Source organism: Canis aureus, chromosome 2 (assembly GCF_053574225.1).
Source record: "Canis aureus isolate CA01 chromosome 2, VMU_Caureus_v.1.0, whole genome shotgun sequence".
Taxonomy (NCBI): domain Eukaryota; kingdom Metazoa; phylum Chordata; class Mammalia; order Carnivora; family Canidae; genus Canis; species Canis aureus.
Genome location: NC_135612.1, coordinates 75,457,954 through 75,477,111, shown reverse-complemented (window position 1 = coordinate 75,477,111; position 19,158 = coordinate 75,457,954). Strand labels below are relative to the sequence as shown.

The 19,158-nt window shown below is 42.3% G+C and overlaps 1 protein-coding gene across 1 annotated transcript in view; it reads right to left on the bottom strand.

Annotated features, from left to right (window-relative positions):
• Nucleotides 1-221: 221 nt before the first annotated feature.
• Nucleotides 222-19,158, bottom strand: part of RELL1 (RELT like 1) — a 62,979-nt gene continuing 44,042 nt past the window's right edge. Inside the window, exons 6-7 of the mRNA XM_077879700.1 lie at nt 17,205-17,343; nt 222-2,299 (exon numbers count right to left, since the gene is read on the bottom strand). Of these exons, the coding sequence (XP_077735826.1) occupies nt 17,208-17,343 (136 nt within the window). The 3' untranslated portion in view covers nt 222-2,299; nt 17,205-17,207. The remainder of the gene's footprint in view (nt 2,300-17,204; nt 17,344-19,158) is intronic.

The following is a 19,158-nucleotide window of genomic DNA, read 5'->3' as shown; positions in this document are numbered from 1 at the left end:
ATGATCTCCAAATTTTAAAAATAACTATCAGGGGGTGGGGAGTGGTGTTCCTTGCCGGGGACGGGGCTGGGGAGGGGAGAAGCAGGAAACTGACATCCAGTGGGGGACAGCTGGCCAGATCATCACTGGTCAACTGAGACCTAAGAAATCAGACACGTTAAAATCAGGCCCAGTATGAATCGTAACTACCACAATCGCATTTTCGTTCAAAAACAACACCGTTTATGTTTAACATTTTTATTTTTAACTCTGCTTTGGTAGTACAAAAGTCGTAAAAGTACAAACCAGACAGTTAAAAATATATCTGACACTCAAAATGGTGAAAAAGTTTCCTTTACAAATTTTTACATCAAGGTGGTAGCCAACTCACTCATTAAACCAGAAGTTAGCCCATCATTAGTGTTTTGTATAGTAAGTTCATGGTGGATCCCCAGATCCTTCCAGAGAAGGAAGAAGAACACAAGCCCTGTAAACATCAGTTGCTTTGGGAACACTTAAGAATTCTTATCAGTAAAAAGCTTATGTGTCAAAACATTGAATGCTTAACTTTTGGCATATTTGGAAGCCAGCCGGACAAAAACTGCTCAAGTATTAGAAAATATTTAAAAGGTACTCTTGGTATAAACACAATTTTAAATATGGTTGAGTATTCTCTTGCCTGTTGTATTGCTATAAAAAAGTGCTCTGACCTGAATAAAATTAAAAAATAATTAAAGCTGAAGAATATCTTACATTTTAGCCTCACCCTTTGAGGACATCATAGTTTTCAAGCCAAAAAAATGATGTTCTTAAAAAAACTAAAACTATTGATCTAGACTGCACATATAGTTATTTACAGTAATACACACACCCCCAAAATTCCTATGTTGCCCCTTTCTGGACTTCAGTGGGATTTCTTTCCATACCAGCTTCCCCTAGTCCACTGTATAGATGTATGTACACACGTGGAGCTCTAACCGGTTGTCAGAAAAAATTCACATGAAATTAAACTCACCATTCATTTAAAAGGTTGGACATTTTTAGTTTGATGCTATAAACAGAATGGAATGCGTAAGTTTACAGTCAGTACTTTACATATGGAAATCTTCTTTGGGGGTGAAATGAGAAAGATGCTCTTTCTCTCCTAGATCAAAGAAGTGCCCCGGGCATCACACCAACACTGACATGGGGGCAGGTCTTGGAGACCTGCCTGTAACTGGGCGCTCCCAGTCCCCGGCCCACACCTGTCAGAAATGTGCTACTATCTCTGCCTCTGGTTCTTGCAGGGGTTTCGTACACTACATAGCTTTTAAAAACACATAAAAATAGGGCTTTCCAGGCTACAGGGGAAATGTAACCATCAAGAATCTTTTAAATAACGAGCATGGGTTACAAGACGCAAAATACGAAGTGTCCGAGCAAAACATGCCAGGGGAAGGTATTGGTCCATTCTTCATCAGCAGTTGGGTATCTTTGTTTTGTTTTGGCCTTGGGTTGTCAAAACAAGCATTTTTTTTTTTTAGTTTTGCCGGGGTTTTTTTTTTTTTTTTAGTCATTTTAAACTATTATCCCCCTTTATTCAATAGATTAAATAAGACTTGCTTAGCGCAAGTTTAAGAAAAAAATACTCTCGATATTTTATAAGTGACCTAGGAGTGGCACGGTGGTGGTGACTTCTTGGTCCAAGAATCCGAAGTCTGGCTTCTGGTTCCATCTGACTCCATGCCCTTCCGGGAAGGATAGGAACCCCAATTTCTCAGGGCTAGACCAGATTATCTGCAAGGACCTTTGACCATTGAAGCTTCATCTTTATCTTTTTTAACAGTTAAACTGCAAGAGGATCTTCTTGCAACTAGTTGCAAAATGAGATCTATGGGTTGGGAGAACAGAAGCCGTGCACAGATGTGCATGTATGTGTGTGTATGCGCACACTCACACACATTCATGCATAAACATCCCCAAGCAGCAGCTCGGACTGCACACAAATAGTTCCCCTGCACACAGCGATCATGCGAGAAAAACTGGCAAGATGTACCAAGGCCAGAAATAGGGGACTGGGAAGTATGGTGGTTGGGAAAATTTTAAAATAAGCTCTTTCCTTCACTGGAAACGTAGTAAATTTTCCCTTGGACTTTTTAACCCAAACCTTGTTTCCAAGCAAACTGAATTCTGTATGTAGCATAGCACAGATATTCCCTTTTAGCTTTTATCCCCATGTCTGCAGACTCCACAACAGAAACTGTATAAAAATTTTAAAAAATTCCCCAGGCAACTTCTTCTAAGTCTTCAGTGTCTTAGAACTCTTGAAATAAGGTCACCCCTGCAAGAGAAAACAAAAAGGTGAGCTTTCCAGAAGGTAAACATCGTATCACGTATTAACCCATGTGGATATTTAAAAACACAGAGGAATTGTAATCCATCCTCACCTCCATCTCACCTGACCCCACTGAGTTCCTTCCCCCATTATATATTTCTTCTAGAATTCGGTCTAAAGAAATGTTAAGTACCACAATTTCAGAAAGACCTCATTATCAAGGTTTTGATAGAAAACCAAGAAAGAATTTGAGAGCCACAGTAGACTGAGGGCATCGGTCTGTTTCAACACAAGCTTCTAGAGTGACCGACCGGTTGAGCGTTCTCCTCTGAGTCATGTATCACTTCTTGGGAATGTGTTTATTAACTCCTTGGCCATGTTCTCCCAAGTAATGAGCATTGGGGTGAGCGTGCTCAGTCACAATGAAACTTCTTTGTGTCAGAAAAGGTGGCTCTCCCAAGCCACACAAGACAGAGTCAACTCTAGATGTCCACGGTGCACATGAGGCATCTTGGCTAGGATCTTGGAACCAACAGAAGCTCAATGACCAGATGCCCATCTCAGATGCCAATTGTGACTCGAGGGCTGTGTTGTGTGTTTTGGTTCAAACAGCTGGTTCTAGAGTATTCACACTTTCATTTCAAACGAAGTCCCCAGGAAACTTGGAAGACAGCTTTTTATGTTCCAAAGCTGTTTGCGATTGTTGTTGCTGTTCTTACAAACGTCTCATCTGAGTGACAGACAGCTGTGTGCCTGTTTACAGTCCTGTTTGGAAGACTGGGATAGGACAGGACGGAAATTCTAGCGCTGCCTGTGCCTATGGAGGCATACACATCACACAGGCCACCCTATGCCAGGTTAAGGGACAAAGAATTGCCCCATCTGCCCACAAATGCTAAGCAAAACTGTATGAAACCAACTTCCAGGAATACAAAGAGCAAAATGCCAATAAAGAGATCTTGATTTACATATTACTTTGTACTTATTTTATAGCTACTTCAATTTTTAAAAATATTTTTTTTTTATTCATGAGACACACAGAGAGAGAGACAGAAACACAGGCAAAGGGATGAGCAGGCTCCCTGAAAGGAGCCTAATGTGGGACACGATCCCACAACCCCAGGATCATGCCCTGAGCCAAAGGCAGATGCTCAACCACTGAGCCACCCACGTGCCCCTACAGCTACTTCAAGATCTAGAGTCTGAGATATTACCCTTTCCTGTCATTCTACAGTTTAAAATATTCATCACAGTTATGAGAGAGAGGCAGCGAAGAAGAGAAAGAGAGAGAGATTGCCCAAACTAAAAGGCTTCAGTAAAGGATCCTTATCCCCTTTGCTAAAAAGGAAATAAAACATCGTCCCCTAAAACAGAATGCATGGAGTTTTTAATTACGAATGGAAGTAATAATTCTCTGCTCTGCCTTGCTTCAGCTTGGCATGGCCAAAGTGCAGCTTTGTGCTGTAGAGCTAAACAAAAGCAAGTCTGGAAATACTTTCACTTGAGAGTTGATGAGTACAAACAGGGTAAAGGGAAAGAAGCCAGAGGTGGAGAAACAGAAAAATGGTCCCGAAAGACAAAACAGTAAAAACAGGGGTGAGTTTTCAAAGCCAAACTTCAAACTAGGCCATTATCTACAAAACAGGTGTTCAACTATTTTTATATCTCCTCCTTTTATCATCTGCTCCCTTAGACCTAGATTTTTTTGCATCAAGGAAAACAAGAAAGTCAAGGGCGAGGAATGTCAGGCCTAGAACGTAACATCCTATCACAGCCAGAGGTTTTGGTCCAACTGAGGAGAGCTTCCCATTAAGAGTTCTCTGCACAGATTGAACTGACTTTAAAGCACAAAGACTGAGGGCTGGGCTAAGGAAGGATCTGGAACGAGCGGCCTGGATTCTAAACCAGACCCCTGTGACTAGCTGTTGAACCTTGGCCCACTCTGGAGCATTTCCCCAAAGGGGTGTTGGTGGTTTTACAAACGATGATATGCATACAATGCTTAACCCGGGCCAGCAGTCAGGACACTCCCAAGGGCTAGCTCGGAGGATCCATACCAGCATCCAGCTGCCCTAAACAATCATGCTGGCTTCAACAGCTGCCTCCTGTGGCTGATTAAAACTGTACCATAAGCAGTTTGAGAGAGGAAGTGAAAAAAATACAAATTCTGCTTAGAGTCCTCATTACTAACACTAAACAGATAACAGAAAGTGAACCTTTCTAAAAACCCTACTAAAGCTACCCAGCACTGACGTGCAGGGCTCTCTCCCTCTTCAAAAACATGCGCTTATCAACAGGCAGCACTTCACCAGGACAGCTGTTATCCATTTCCAAGTAAATCTCTCTTTTATCACAATGACAATCTAGGGTAAAGAAGACACCACATACTCTGCGGCTTGTAAATCTCCAGCTGTGACCTTACGTCTTGAGCTGGGTCACAGGTGCATTTCCAAACTGCTAAATTTCTCCTCATTGCATCCTACAGGTGTAAATAGATCCATATTGATAAACACATACTTTTAAATGGCATTTCTTTAACAAAGTATGTTAATATTAAAAAGTGCCTTCCTTAAGGTCTTAGAGCAATCAGAAACCATGTGTAGGCTGGCATAAATGCCAGAGTGGGCCGGCAGCAGTGGACAGACCAGGAGAAAACCCTCCACCCACATGTTGTTCTCAGTTTCCATCACGCAGGACCTCTCTCTCTCTGGGAAAATTGGTGAGATGACAGTCTTACAGGTGGATGCTCAAACTGGATGAAATTAAGCAAAACTTCCTTACATTTAAAAGATGACTCAGGGGGTGCCTGGGTAGCTCAGTGGTTGAGCCATTGCCTCTGCCTATGTCTCTGCCTCTCTCTGTGTCTCTCATCAATAAATAAAATATTTAAAAATAAGTAAAGATGATTCAGAAATCCCCAGCGTGACCATTTCCCTAGTAACGCAAGACTTCTGGAGAAAAATTAAGAACCTCAGAAAAGGTGAAGGAAGAGGTCATTCTAATTATAAAGGTAAAGCCATAATTCCATTATTATATTAGGGTTCCACAAACGCCACAATACAGTGTGTGCCTTTGATTAGGACATATATGTGCCTTGTTAAAAAGGATCCTCTAGAAAAAAAAAAAAAAAACTATCCGGCCCCTTTAAAAAGTAGAAACATGCTTTAAAAAAACTAGAAACCTGAGCACCTTAATAGACATTGAACTCTAAGACCTCCAAGGACAGGGTGTCAAGGAAGGAAAACACTCTCTGATTAATAATAACAGTAGGTGACATTTACAAGGGCTTTCTATGTGCCAGGCACTGCCACGCTAACACTCTAGATTCATGAACTCAATCTTTCCAATGACTCCATGAGTCAAGGACAGGTCCCATTTTCCATAGGAAGAAACTGAGGCTTCCAGGGTCAATAACTTACTCAAGGCCTCACACTTAAAAATGGTGAAGCAGCAATTCTAGGGTAGGCAGGCAGACCTGGAAACTGACCCACTCATCCCCAAAAAGCCCTGACACACCAATCCCCACGGAGACATCCACAGTGTTGCTGAGATCTTCCGTTCCTTCACTTTCCTGCTCCCCACCTGTGTGGGGGGCAACAGAAGAGAAATGCAGAAATAGAAACCCTGGCAGGGCCACTCCCTAGGAAATAGTCCCTGTGGCTAGACAGGAGCAGTGAAATGATGTTAAAAACCTATATCCTAGGGATCCCTGGGTGGCGCAGCGGTTTGGTGCCTGCCTTTGGCCCAGGGCGCGATCCTGGAGACCCGGGATCGAATCCCACGTCGGGCTCCCGGTGCATGGAGCCTGCTTCTCCCTCTGCCTGTGTCTCTGCCTCTCTCTCTCGCTCTCTTTCTGTGTGTGTGTGACTATCATAAATAGTTAAAAAAAAAAAAACATTAAAAAAAAAAAAAAACCTATATCCTAAAAGGGGCTCAGGCCCTAAGAAGGTCAAAAGTGTACCTTGAATGAAATGGCATGACACGGAACAGACAGATACAAGGCTACAGAATCATATAGCCGGATTAAGAATTTTGTAGAACACACTTAAAGGAAAGAGATGGGGAAAGTTGCTCCTAGAAACAGAGCTAAGATTAGGACAGTAATATTCATACTCAAAGACCTAGAACAACACGTACTGATCTTTCACCAGTAATCTGTGATCCTTCAAGACTCAAACTCCTTAATTAGAGGATTATCAACTACCAGGCTCTCATGGAACAATCCGTGGTCATGTGTCCACAGGTTCTAGTTGCTGAACATGTGGGGACAGTAATGCCTGCAGAGGGTGGCATCTTGGCGGGTGTGGATTAATGGGAAGCTATCAGGAGGTACTTGGTGTTCGTAGTCCTTTAAACCTTGCTCTGGTCTAAATCATGTGTTAAGTTTTATAATGTTAATGCCTTTCTATTTTAATAAAGATTCCATGTTTACTAAAAAGCAAATCTAGGCTAACCGATAGACTCATGCTAATCTAGCTAAATCAGTGAGTCTCTTTAAATCAATGTTTCTCAGGATGATGGGTCACACCTTTAGAAGCAACTCAACGCTGCCAATCTCCGGATCACCCCCTAACGTACTAAATCAGGACTGATGGGACTGGAGCCCAGGACTCTGGTTTCTCGCAAGGTGCCTTCATGCACATACAAGGTTTTAAGCCAGGAGATAAAACTCAGTACTATTTGTCAACTGATAACAACCACAATAATTAAATTCATTTCTGAAAGGGCAAAGCCGGCAAACACAGCACTACAAAGTTAGCTGAGGTCAAAAACTATACGAAAGAAGTGGAGGAAACAGACATGACAGAAACATTTAAGGATTCAAATATTAATAAAAAGCTCAGCAACTCAATCTGAACTGCAAAATTCTGTAGTATTAGACTGAAATAGTAATTTAAAAAATCTTAACATAACCTGACCTACATAATTGTTGAATGACTGAATCACTTCCTAATTTCCTTCATAATAGTTTGGAACTAGAGTTCACCTCATCTGCAGAGGCCTATTTTACTGACCAGGTGAGTGAGCTAGCATCCCTCCTGTTACAGAATCACTGAGAGCTGGTCACCTGGAGGCACGACAGTGTATGTACTATGTACTGTGTACAAATGGCCACCTGGAGGCATGACAAAAAGTGAGAAGACAGTCTAAAATCTCAAAGAGCTTGGAGCTTATACAGGAAAGCTTAAGTGATCTCCAATCCAAAACGAAATGAGATACGTCGCATGTCATTTCTTAAACAAAACTAGGATATTTTACAACTTGCCTTCTCATCTAATGATACAGAGTAGATGCTCAGCCTCTGTCCATGTAGTTCTACTATACCAATGTGGCGTCCCTACTCAGGTGTGTGGTAACACCCATCTCCTTCCACCCTCTTCAACACTGGGTGCTATCCAGGGAGACCGTGTAAACCAGCTGGCCTGGGAGGCCTCGGTTTACATATGTTTGTTCTATAAATAAGTAGGAATAATTATTTACAGTGTCCCTTCTACTCTCAGAAGAGTCTCATTTTAAATGAAAGTTACACCATCAGGCTAGTATTAGCATTCATATTTGCCAACTGAAAAGCAAAAAGTGATCTCATTATTTTAGTTTCTATTTATTTGATTGCTACTAAGTTTGGGCATTTTCCATGTTTCTTGACCACTGCGTCTTGTGAGGGTTCTGCACCCAATTCCAGGGTGTAGGTGTAGGTAGGGTTTCTCCCATGCCACCAATGCTTGGACAACTGATGGGTGTCCTACAATTCAACTCAACTCTAACTCTACCTAACTAATGATAGCATCAGATCCCACAAGTGGGCTGCCTTCCACTTCACATGCCGATCACAAGTCCAGACGGTTACCTGTATTTCTGACCAACTGGCTGTAAGTCAGAGGTTCCCATGACCCTCTCCGTGGATTCAAAACTGGCTCACAGGATTCAGAAAACCAGTTTATTCACTAAGTTACCAGTTTATTGTAAAGGATATTAAAGGATATAAATCAACAGCCAGATGAAGAGATACATAGAGCGAGGTTCTGAACAAAGGAGCTTCTGTAGAGTTTGGGTCCCGGACACAATGGCATGTGGAAGTGTTCTGGTTCACAAACCTGGAAGTTCTCTGAACCTTCTCCTTTCGAGTTTTTATGGAAATTTCATCATATAAGCATTAAATCACTGGCTACTGGTGATTAATACAAACTCCAATCCCTCTCCCTTCTCTGGAGGTGCGGGGTAGAGTTCCAACCCTCTATACACATGGTTGGCTCCCTGGCAAACCACCTCATCCTTTAGTTAACTAGGGGCTTTCCAAAAGTCACTTCATTAACATAAAACAAAAGACCTTTATGGTTCTTATCCCTTAAGAAATTACAAGAGTTTTATTAGCTCTCTACAAGAAATGGGGACAAACTATACATTTCTTATTATAAATCACAGTATCACACATTGCCACATTACAACTCCTAGTTTGGAAGGGGGTTTAATAATCACACTTTTAGCTTTTTATTATCAATAGTGAGCAACTCTAATGTATATCAATTCAGGAAAAATAAAAATGTTTCAGGTATTTTACATTCAAAATGGAAATAGCTTTTTTAAGTAGCATAGAGCTTTGAAACTTCTGACATTAGATTTGGATCTTACTGAAAAGTCTAAAGGTAGCTCTTTACTAAGTTATTATACTCAACAACAATTTAAATATGTTTAATATTTAGAAGTAATGAAAAAATTAAAAATAAAAAAATATTTAGCAGTAATGGGTTTCTCAAGTGACAATAACTGGACACTTGTGATCTACCAGCCCTTGGGATGGTAGGATGCAGTGAAGTTTATTCCAAGTTAATGTACTTGACACCAAAAGTTATTCTGTATCTGGAAAAAACAAGGGTCCCCTTGGAATTATTTAAATGCAATTCAGCAGCTCCCCATTAGTCTCAATACATCTACAATTCAATGTCTACACTAAGCTATAGGTTGGAGATCTAGGACTTTGAATAGAACCACCTCTTTCTAATTGTCTCTACTGGCCTATGAGCTAGAAGTTCAGCTAACTGTCAGTAAGCCTCTACCTGAGGATCAAATGAATAATACTACAATACCTATGAATATAAAAAATAAATCACAAACCATTACCTTTTCATACTTTTATTTGTTCATTTTTTTTAAGATTTTATTTCTTTATTTGAGAGAGAGTGCAAGCGAGAGAGCATGAGTGGGGCGGAGGTGCATGTCTTATTTTGCAAATCCTAAAAATAATAATAATAATAATTCGAGACACCTGGGTGGCTCAGGATATGGGTATGTTGGGGGATGGGAGAGGGAGAGGGAGAAACAAACTCCCCCACTGAGCAGGGAGCCCAAAGTGCGGCTCAATCCCAGGACCCCGGGATCATGACCTGAGCTGAAGGCAGACACTTAACCGACTGAGCCACCCAGGCGCCCCTATTTGCTAAGTGTTTAAATACGGCTTAACTGATATAGTAATATTATCTAGCATTTGCCTATTCAGCACTTACTAAGCACCAAGGAGCGATATCCCTATGAGGTAGGTGATATTATTACCATTATCCTCACTTCACAGATGGAGAAGCTGAGGCATCAGAGGCTACGATGTGAAGGGTGACACAGAGAACAAGTGTCAGACCAGGACTGGAGGGCAGGGAGTATGATTTAGAACCTACACAGTGGAGTTACTTCAGCATCCTATGTCCCGCTACTTATAGAAAACAGGCCCTATGATTCACTTAGCTGTTTAATGTCAGTAGATTCAAAGCCTCGGGTTACAACTTAAGAAAAGTAAAAATCGTGGTGATAACCATTGATTCCCTTTTCTTTCTAGTTCTGGGCAATAATGTCTCTAAAAGCCTTTCATCTTCTGCCTCTGCCAAGCCCCCACAGGCCTGTCGGGAGGCCCTCCAGGGTCTCGGGGAGCCGCCAATGCTGCAGTTGCTATGGTGTAAAGGACAGAGGTCACAGCCTCTCTTTCTTAAGTCCCATCCACGGGCTAACAAGATCCAGAAGAAGAAGAGCTCAGTTGACGCAGGAGTCAGTGGGTCAACTTCTGATCAAAAATAGCAGGGGCCCTGGACCAGGTGCTGCCTGGGGAGATGCATGCAGGGGAAAGACGGCTTGCCTCAGCGGCAACTGAAACCAAACCAAACCAAAACCCTCCAGGCCCCTACACTATCTGACTCCTGAGAAGACTGACAAATATGTTTGTCTCTTCTGTACCCACAGCAGGGCTGGGGAGCAAGAACTTGGAAAAAACATCATAGTTGATGACAGCAAAGTATGTTTTTAGGGCCACCAAAAACTCTCAGATAATTTGCATGTTTGTTTTGGAGGTATTCCCAATGACAAAGAGGGCACGCAACTTTTTAAAAATGTGTCCAGCGTTTTCACTCCTCATGGCTCAATCCGTGGGGAATAGTAAAAACTCAAGAGTCCATGGATACTATTACTCATCAACTTCAATAAAAAGCAAAGTGTAGATAAGCATCTACGCTCTCACTAGAGGAAGGGCAAAAAAGGAAGCTGTACATACATATGTGTGTTATGTAAGCATGTCTGTGCACAGAATAATCCTGAAAAGACACAGAGGACACCAGGACCCATGGCTCCCTCCTGGGAAGGAGATTTCGAGATGGTGGTGAGAGAGAAGGGCTGTAAATAGGGTGAAGATTTTGCTTTTTTTAAAGGCCTATTTTTCACTCTGTAGGCTTTATTGCTGCTTGCATATTTTATTGTGTGCATGTCTTATTTTGCAAATCCTAAAAAAATAATAATAATAATTCGAGACACCTGGGTGGCTCAACATCTATCTGCCTTCAAGCTCAGGGCGTGATCCCGGAGTCACAGGATCAAGTCCCACATCAGGCATCTTGTGTGGAGCCTGCTTCTCCCTCTGCCTGTGTCTCTGCCTCTCCCTCTCTCTCTCTCTCTCTCTGTCTCTCATGAACAAATAAATAAAAATTTAAAAAAATAATAATAATAATTCAAGTTCAAACACTTGTCATAACCAACTCACCAGAGAGAGTGAGGGGAATGAAGGGTCAGAGGGTACAGGCTCTGGAATCTACCATCCGCATAACCTTGAACAACACACATAGCCTTCTTACTCCAAAAGGAGGGGATGAGGAGGCATGGGGAGAAAAATCTACATAAAAAACTAGAATGAAGCTTCGAGAAAGTGTGGCCCTTATATGTCCATCTTCTACACTTCTATGTCCCTCAGGCCTGGCACAGCACCTCACACACAGTAGGGGATCAATAAATACTTTATAAAGACATAACTGTACCTGAATTGACCTGAATAGCAATCACAGCTCCTCTGAGATCTCAAAGTCTATGATCTTAGTCTACCTGTAAGAAACCAGAATTGCTCACAGAACAGAACCTGATGCATGGCAGCCCAAAGACATCAGGGGGTCCCTGTAGGAGACCAAAGGAGCCGTGCCTGGTGAAGGCTGATAACGCTGTCATGATAGCTACTTTGAACCACCGGGCTAAGAGATCGAAGGAGGACTTGCTTTACTTGGAGAAAGCAAAGCTCCCTCAAACTCCAAAAGCCCCTGAGCATGTTAATTCCAAATATAGACTGCTGCCCATCCAAGCCCTGTCACTGCCAGCCCTTGGAACTGGGAAAAAGTAATCCCTCTGAGCCTAGTTCTTCATTTGTCATGGGGAGAGTGGAGAGATTAGTACTCATAAGGCTGCACTGAAATTTCGGTCCCTCACTCAGCTTTTCTCCACATCCGGCCAGTGCCTGCGCAGGTGGTAGCTTCCCTCCATTTCCAAAATTAAGATGGGCTCAGCGGGAATGATCTTCCACATAAGAACACAGGCATCAACCCAAATACTCCTTCTCCTCTGCAGAAATGTACTCAGCAACTGCAAATCAAGGCAAGTGTCCCAATGTCTGCCTATTTGAGGTACAGTTTCTTCTTATGAATTTCTCTGCCACGGCTCTTTAAGACCAGTGAATCAAATGAAGGGGTTCCCATCAAGCCTGACATACCTTGCTTTCTCAAAAATGTATATTTTGCCCTGCAAAAAAACACAACCTAGGGAGAAAAATATTAGCTAACAAGCAGTTAAGTTTCTCACCATCCTCTCCCTCCCTGGAGAGTTACCAGAAGAACCACAATGCAAAGTAGTGCAAATAATACAGCCCAATCTCTGGGGAGCCCCCACAGGGACCCTCCAATACACCCCTGTCATGAAGGTGAAAAGGAAGGAGGAGAGGATGGTGCCAACGGTCGGGGAGGCTGACCTTGTGACCTTGTGACTGGCCACAATGCTCAGGAGGCAGGGAGCATGATCCATGAAAGAGTCTTGGCAAAAAAGAAGGCTTTTATCCCAGAACTCAGCTCCAGCAAGGCAGTTTAGCACAGAAAACTCAGCCCACGCTACCTCTTAATTTAACCGGCCCTCTGATCTGTATAATACAAAGAACAGCGGCAAAACTATCCAACTGCCCTGTTACTAATTCTGATTCCACCTCCGGGAGGAGGGGAACAGTTATGTCTAAGGCCTCTTAGCACAGGCAAGAGAATGGTCCAAATTCCTAAGGGACTTGCCAAATATCGATTGTTAAGATGTCATGAGAATCCAAAACTCTAATATTCTTAAGAAATAAAAAGGGATTCACAGAATCTCAAACTGATATTTGAGGAACAGGCTAAAACATAACTAAGACCACCAAGAATGGGATTGATGAAAGTTATTGATAGTAGCACATACTTAGTAAATACTAACTCTGTGCCAAGGACAGATTTAAGAACAATATATCTATGTTATGTCACTCAGGACCAAAAACAACCCTGTTGTAAAGATAAAGACCCTCCGGGGGTGTGGAAGGGTGAAGCAATTTGCCCAAAACCACTGATCCTTAGTGGCACAGTTAAAATTAAGCCTAAACAGTTTAAACCCCCCCTTTTCATCACCATAATAAATTACTAAAATAATTAACAGAATTGCTTCAGTAATACAATAGCATAAAATAAAAAGCCATGTCTAATATTATGAATTTTTGTTTTGATGAAAAAATATTGTTGTGTACACTTCCCAAATTGATGTTTCGAGGAGAGCCTACCAGAAGATGCAAAAAGGAGCACATACTTGAGAAACGTATGATATCAAATGCTTACGACAGCTTCATTTTTAAAAAATGAAAGACCAGTGATCATGAAGACAAGGCAGTGGCATTTGGAGCCTGAAAGCGATTTGATTTATTTAACTTCAAAGAACAAAAGCTTATTCTTCTAAGAAGAAATCAAAACACATTTTCTGTGAAAAAAAAAAGAGACCATTTTAACTGCATTTGCCAAAATAAATCAGGCAGAGAGCAAGTTAGATCTAACTACAAAAAAGAGCACAGGCTAACGAAACGGGGGGGGGGGGGGGGAGAATAAAGGGCAGAAGAAACGCCAAACAACAGACTTTGTTGTTTTTTAAAAAGAGGAGAGAGAGAGAGAGAAAGAGAGAGAGAGAGGCATCCTAAGGCTAGTTTCTAGTATCAATTTCTAATTGAAAAAAAAGAAACCAAGCCAATGATTAGATATGATTTTGCATGTGAATATTTAAATCAATTCTACACTAAAAATCCAAATTTAAACAAAATAATTTTCCAGAAAGAAATATAACTCTAAAAACTATCTTAGACTGTATGAAAGATGCATAACACTCCTGTCTTACTTTATTAGCTATATTCTAGGGCAAATCTTCCAATTTAGTCCAGAACCAGAGATTTAGGGCCCAGACAGAAAAATGTCAGGATTTCTCTAGTTGGAAAATCAAGGCATGTTAAATAGCCCAAACATACTCCTTTGAGGGGATGAGAAATGGTAAGACATGTAGAAAGAACTCCAGGAATAAGTTTTTTAAATGACAATGAATATTCCTTTCTCTTCTTTTTCAGAGTCCATTCTCTGTTGGGGTCATCAGACATGGCCCCTCAGCAGGTCTCAACCCCAGCAGGCTCTGACCATGGGATCTGCTTTCCCCAGACCCAGATCAGTGGTCGAGCCTGTGATTCCAGCAGTCAGGCTGCCTGGAGGAGGCTCTGAACTCCACCCTTCCTCTGGCAGGTCACCCTGAGCACCCATATCGCTCAAACTCTCTGTGTTTAACACCTCCATTTGCAAAATGGGGCACTTAACTAGCACCCACCTATTGCTGTTATGAGGATTAAATCAGTCGGTACACGGAATGTGTCTTTCAAAGCATGCTGGGTACACAGTAAACACAGCAGGTATTATAATTAAATTATCCTATGGCCCATGAGCATTCATGACATAATTCTCTCCACTTTTGAGTTTGTTTGAAAGTTTCCATAATAAAAATTTTTATTTTTACTTTCAAAATTCATTACAATTGAGGGCTCAGAAAACACATCCCCTTCCTAAGGTCATTCATGAACTCATTGTTGATTTTGGAGGGCACAGCACAATACGGTTACCCTCTACTGAGAGCCAACTACGTGCCACACACTGTGCTGGCACTTGCCTTAAATCAATGAATTTAATATCCTTATGTCATATTCAAGGAAACAGGTTTAAGACGGCTTAACTCGGTCAAGCACAATCTCCAAGTGGTGAAGCTAGGATGTGAGCCCACGTCTTCCGATCAAGTACAACGTTCTTTTACAAAATCTTGGTGGATGACTGTGCACTTTGCAAATAATATCAAATTGTAAATCAGATGTGGTCAGGACTTCAGATGGGTCAATCAAATTCTTAGAGCCAGATACAGAAGAATTTGGACCAAGGAAACCAGCAGAGCAATCCTACTTCTTTTAACCTTCTCAAATCTCAAGTCCTCTCACTCTGGGCAGTAGACGCCAGAACCTGTGAGGCGGGCTTGACAGATCACCCCGTGCTTCCTGCCTGAGGGAGAGCAGTATCTTCTTACACGTGGTCAGCTCCAACTCCCGACACGCAGCCAGGCAGATGACTCAGAGGCAGACTCTCTTCACAACCAATAGCTTTCTCTGCAGCTCAGTGGGCTAGACCTTCACCTTCCACTTGGAGAGCCGGATGCTTCTCTTCTCAGGATTAGAGTCCTTATGACTTCAATCAGATTGCTTCTCTTTATTTACCAAAGTCATCAGGATTCGAACTAGAATACCTAACATTTACTCTGCTCAGTGAAAATTTTTCTGCCATGATGGAAATGTTCTGGATCTGCGCTGTCCGATATGGCAAGACCCTAGCCAACTCTGGCTACTGAGCACATGAAATGGTACTAGTGCAAATGCAGAACTAAATTTTTAATTTTAATTAATTTAGATTCAAGTAGCCACAGGTGACTGGTGGCTACCATATTAGACCCCAAGGTTCCAGATCACTGATGGAAATGCCCTCCATACGTCTTCATGAATGAACATCCTAGGATGGTAGAAGAGAACAGTTGGTCTTGTAGTCAGAGACCCAGGTTCAAATCAGCTCCTCTTTCCAGCTAAATGACCCTTAACATGTAACTTACCCTTTCCATTCATTTATTGTCTCTTCTGTAAAACTGGGATAATATCCATCCAATCAAGAGATGTTTACACAATGGTCACATGCAAGACTTATATCCCTACGATGCCCAGAAGACTTGAATACTGAATTGGCATCAGTGGCTTTTATTATTCCCTTCACCATCCTCTTTCTAAGTCTCTCTTGGCTCTCTTCCCAAGGCACCAGTACCTGGCTGAAAAGTTGAAGACAGACTTTTCTACTGGTTCTCTTCTTTAAAGAAAGCTCCTAAACTCAGGGGAAGGGGCCAGATCTTCCCAAATGTGAGATCCAAGAACTAACACTGGAAGTTATCAGGATCCAGAATTCAGGAGCACAACTCTTCCAGATTATTTCCAGATCACCTTCAACCACCCCACCCCCCCCGGCCCGAGCCTGGGCAGATTATCAGAGAAGCTTCCTTGAAAGCCACTTCTCTACTCAACTGTGCCATACCAGCCATACTCCCCTTGACCCCAGGGCTCAGCTTCAATCTTGCCTCTTTCCTGTACCTTCTTGAACCCAGCAGTCCACCTCCTCACATCCTACCCTTCCTTCCTTCTGCAAGGGTGACCTCTTCTGCCTTCACATTCAGGTTCTGACGGGGCCACTGGAGCTTTCGTAGCATAATCACTCCCAAGTCCTTACACTCACCCTCTTATCCGTAATAAGAAACATGAAAGGGGTGAATGCTACTCAAGCCAGAACAGAAAGAAGAGAGTAAGATGAAAGCTAAGCCAGTATCAAATTATCATGAGCCTTTTTCCTTTGGCAAGCACTATCTCCCAAAATGAAAACTGCCCAGCCAAAAGAGCATTCGTTTTGGGTTTTTAAATCACTTAAAAATATTTGGTTGGAAGAGTAACATTCCTACTGGGACGATTTTAGAATGGTGGCACATCAAAGAAAACTGGTTTCCAACTCAATTAAAGGAAAACGCATTGGTTTGCTTGCTCCAGCCTTTTGCAAATCACAGTTTACCTAGAAATGACTACAAGATTATATTTCCCTTGGCCTGCATGGTTTTTTGAAGGACATTTAATAAGCTGCCAACATTTATGAACCTGTGGTGATTTCACATTTCCAGAGTCTAGATTTCCACTGTTTTTTGCATAAGATCTAGCAACACTTAAGAGCCTTTTGCCTTGTGGTAACGCAAGTCCTATGGGTAGGTTTGCCACGATCCCTACCATTCCGCATGGTGTCTTAAATAACCCTCTCCCTCATTATCATGCAGGCCAGGCACCTGGAGGCACACAAGTTTGTGGCCTCTTGGACAGAAGAATAAACACATGCAGTCCCCTACAGCTCCAGCAGCTCTCACTCCCCTGGCCAGTCATTCCTACATCCCCCACACCCTGGGAGGCTCTCAGCACCTTCTCCCCACCATACTCCCCCACCCCCCACGTCACCAAACTACAACTCACCTGCTACTCTGTGTCACTTTGTTCTCTCTTCACAGGTGTCGCAGGCACATCGCCGTTGACACTGTCGGTCCCGCTAACTGACATCAAACTTCTCCGTTCCTTCTGATTTGATTTGTGTTCCACTTTTGTCACTCTAAACCTGAGGGGTTAAAGAGCAGATCTGATGAGTTTGGCATTTCCAGGAAATACGAATCAACAGTGAATCAAAAGTCTAAAGGATCCCATACGAACTCAGCCAAAAAAGTTGGGGAATCAAAGAAGAATGCCCTAATCAATAAGGAGAGGCATTCCTACCCAGCAAACACTCCTGTCCCCTGACCAACTTTGCAGTGGATTTTAGCACATCACACACTCTGCCAGGTACTTTAGAGAGCACAACAATGCATTAAAAAGCATGGTTACCCACATTCTAAACAGTCTCAGGGATGTGGTTTCTAAGAGGGACATGGGTTGACCACCAGCTGTTTTAACCACAGAAAGCAGGCTAAAAGCACTAGCTTGCCAGTTAGGCTGATGTAACCAAATGTTCACTCAAGAACTGCCTTCAGTGCACCCCTCAGAGAGTCTTATCTCTGCACACACATGGCCAGAGGAGCCCCAACTATGCATTTTCTCAGAATCCGTTGGCGGGAGGGTTTCTGTGTGTGTTCAGTTTTCAACTTTTTTTTTTTTAAAGCAAATTTGGGTTAATTTTCCTTAAGGGCTAAGGAAAATATTAAGGGAATTAAGGAAGAAATTTTCATTAAGAATGAAAAGAGACATTAAGGAAATTTACTCAGTTTGACTGTTTTTCTTTTATCATCCATCAAAACTCTGAAGTCTTTCATAATAGCTTCTCTCTAGTTCTCCTCTAAAATTCCCTTAACACCAAGATAAAATACATTCTCCTTCTTCATCCAAATGAGATCACCAACCACAAGGAGGAGGAAGACCCTGAGCAAGTAAAAGAAGGATTAGGGGAAAGTTGTAACCACAGATCCACTTGGTCAAAATGGAAGTCTCCCTTTAAGCAACACGAGAAGCTGGTCATAATTAAACGCTCACAGTATTCTACGTCCAACAAAGAGAGTTGCATTTGGGGCATTCATAAGAGCCATGTTGAATCTCAGCTGAAAATTTCAGCAGATTTTTTTTTAAAGCAAACAAAATACGCTTTGTTTAAACAAGCCCCAGGTTCTCATTACATTCCACATTCACAAATTCCCATGACTCTGCTTCTTAATAAAACAGTGTGGTCATGAGTTATACTCTTTTGCTGGAAGTGGGAAGCAGCCCTGCAGTCTTCTAGTTGCTTGTGCAACACAATATAAAACTCGACCAGATCAAAATAACAACAGTAACAGTCGCGAACAGTTGAGTGCATAGTAAGGGCCAAAAACTGGCCTAAGACCTTTCCATGAGTCAACTTATTTAATCCTGCCAGCAACCCGGTGAGGTGAGTGTTATTATCATCCTCATGTTATAGAGGGGGAAAACTGAGGAACAAAGAGTAGTGAGTTTGGAAGCAGTCACGCCAGCACTTGAATGAGGGAGATACAATGGGTTCAGGCTACTCTCCCCAGGGAGAAAGAAGGATCCCTAGAGAAAGAAGGATCACATCTGCAGTCCTGTCAACTTTTGCTTCCCCAGCTCGGCTTCAACACACATACTCTTGACCATTACTTCCTGCTGTCTTTCTGGAGGTACCCTCACAAGGGGACTCCTGCCTGAGATTCAGTATGGATACTGTGGACACGCCAAAGCACTCCCCTGCACAAATGCTCTCCATGCAGTTCAATGGATTCATCACTTGAACTGCAAGAGCCACACATCACAGATGAGCCACCAGGAAATGGTACTGGAGGACTGGAAAAGCCAGGACCCAGGTAAAGTGATCTAAAAGAGAGCAGTCCCAGGAATCCACATGGAACTTATGTGGCAGACACAGCAGAGCCGTGGGCAAGCTCCACCTCTT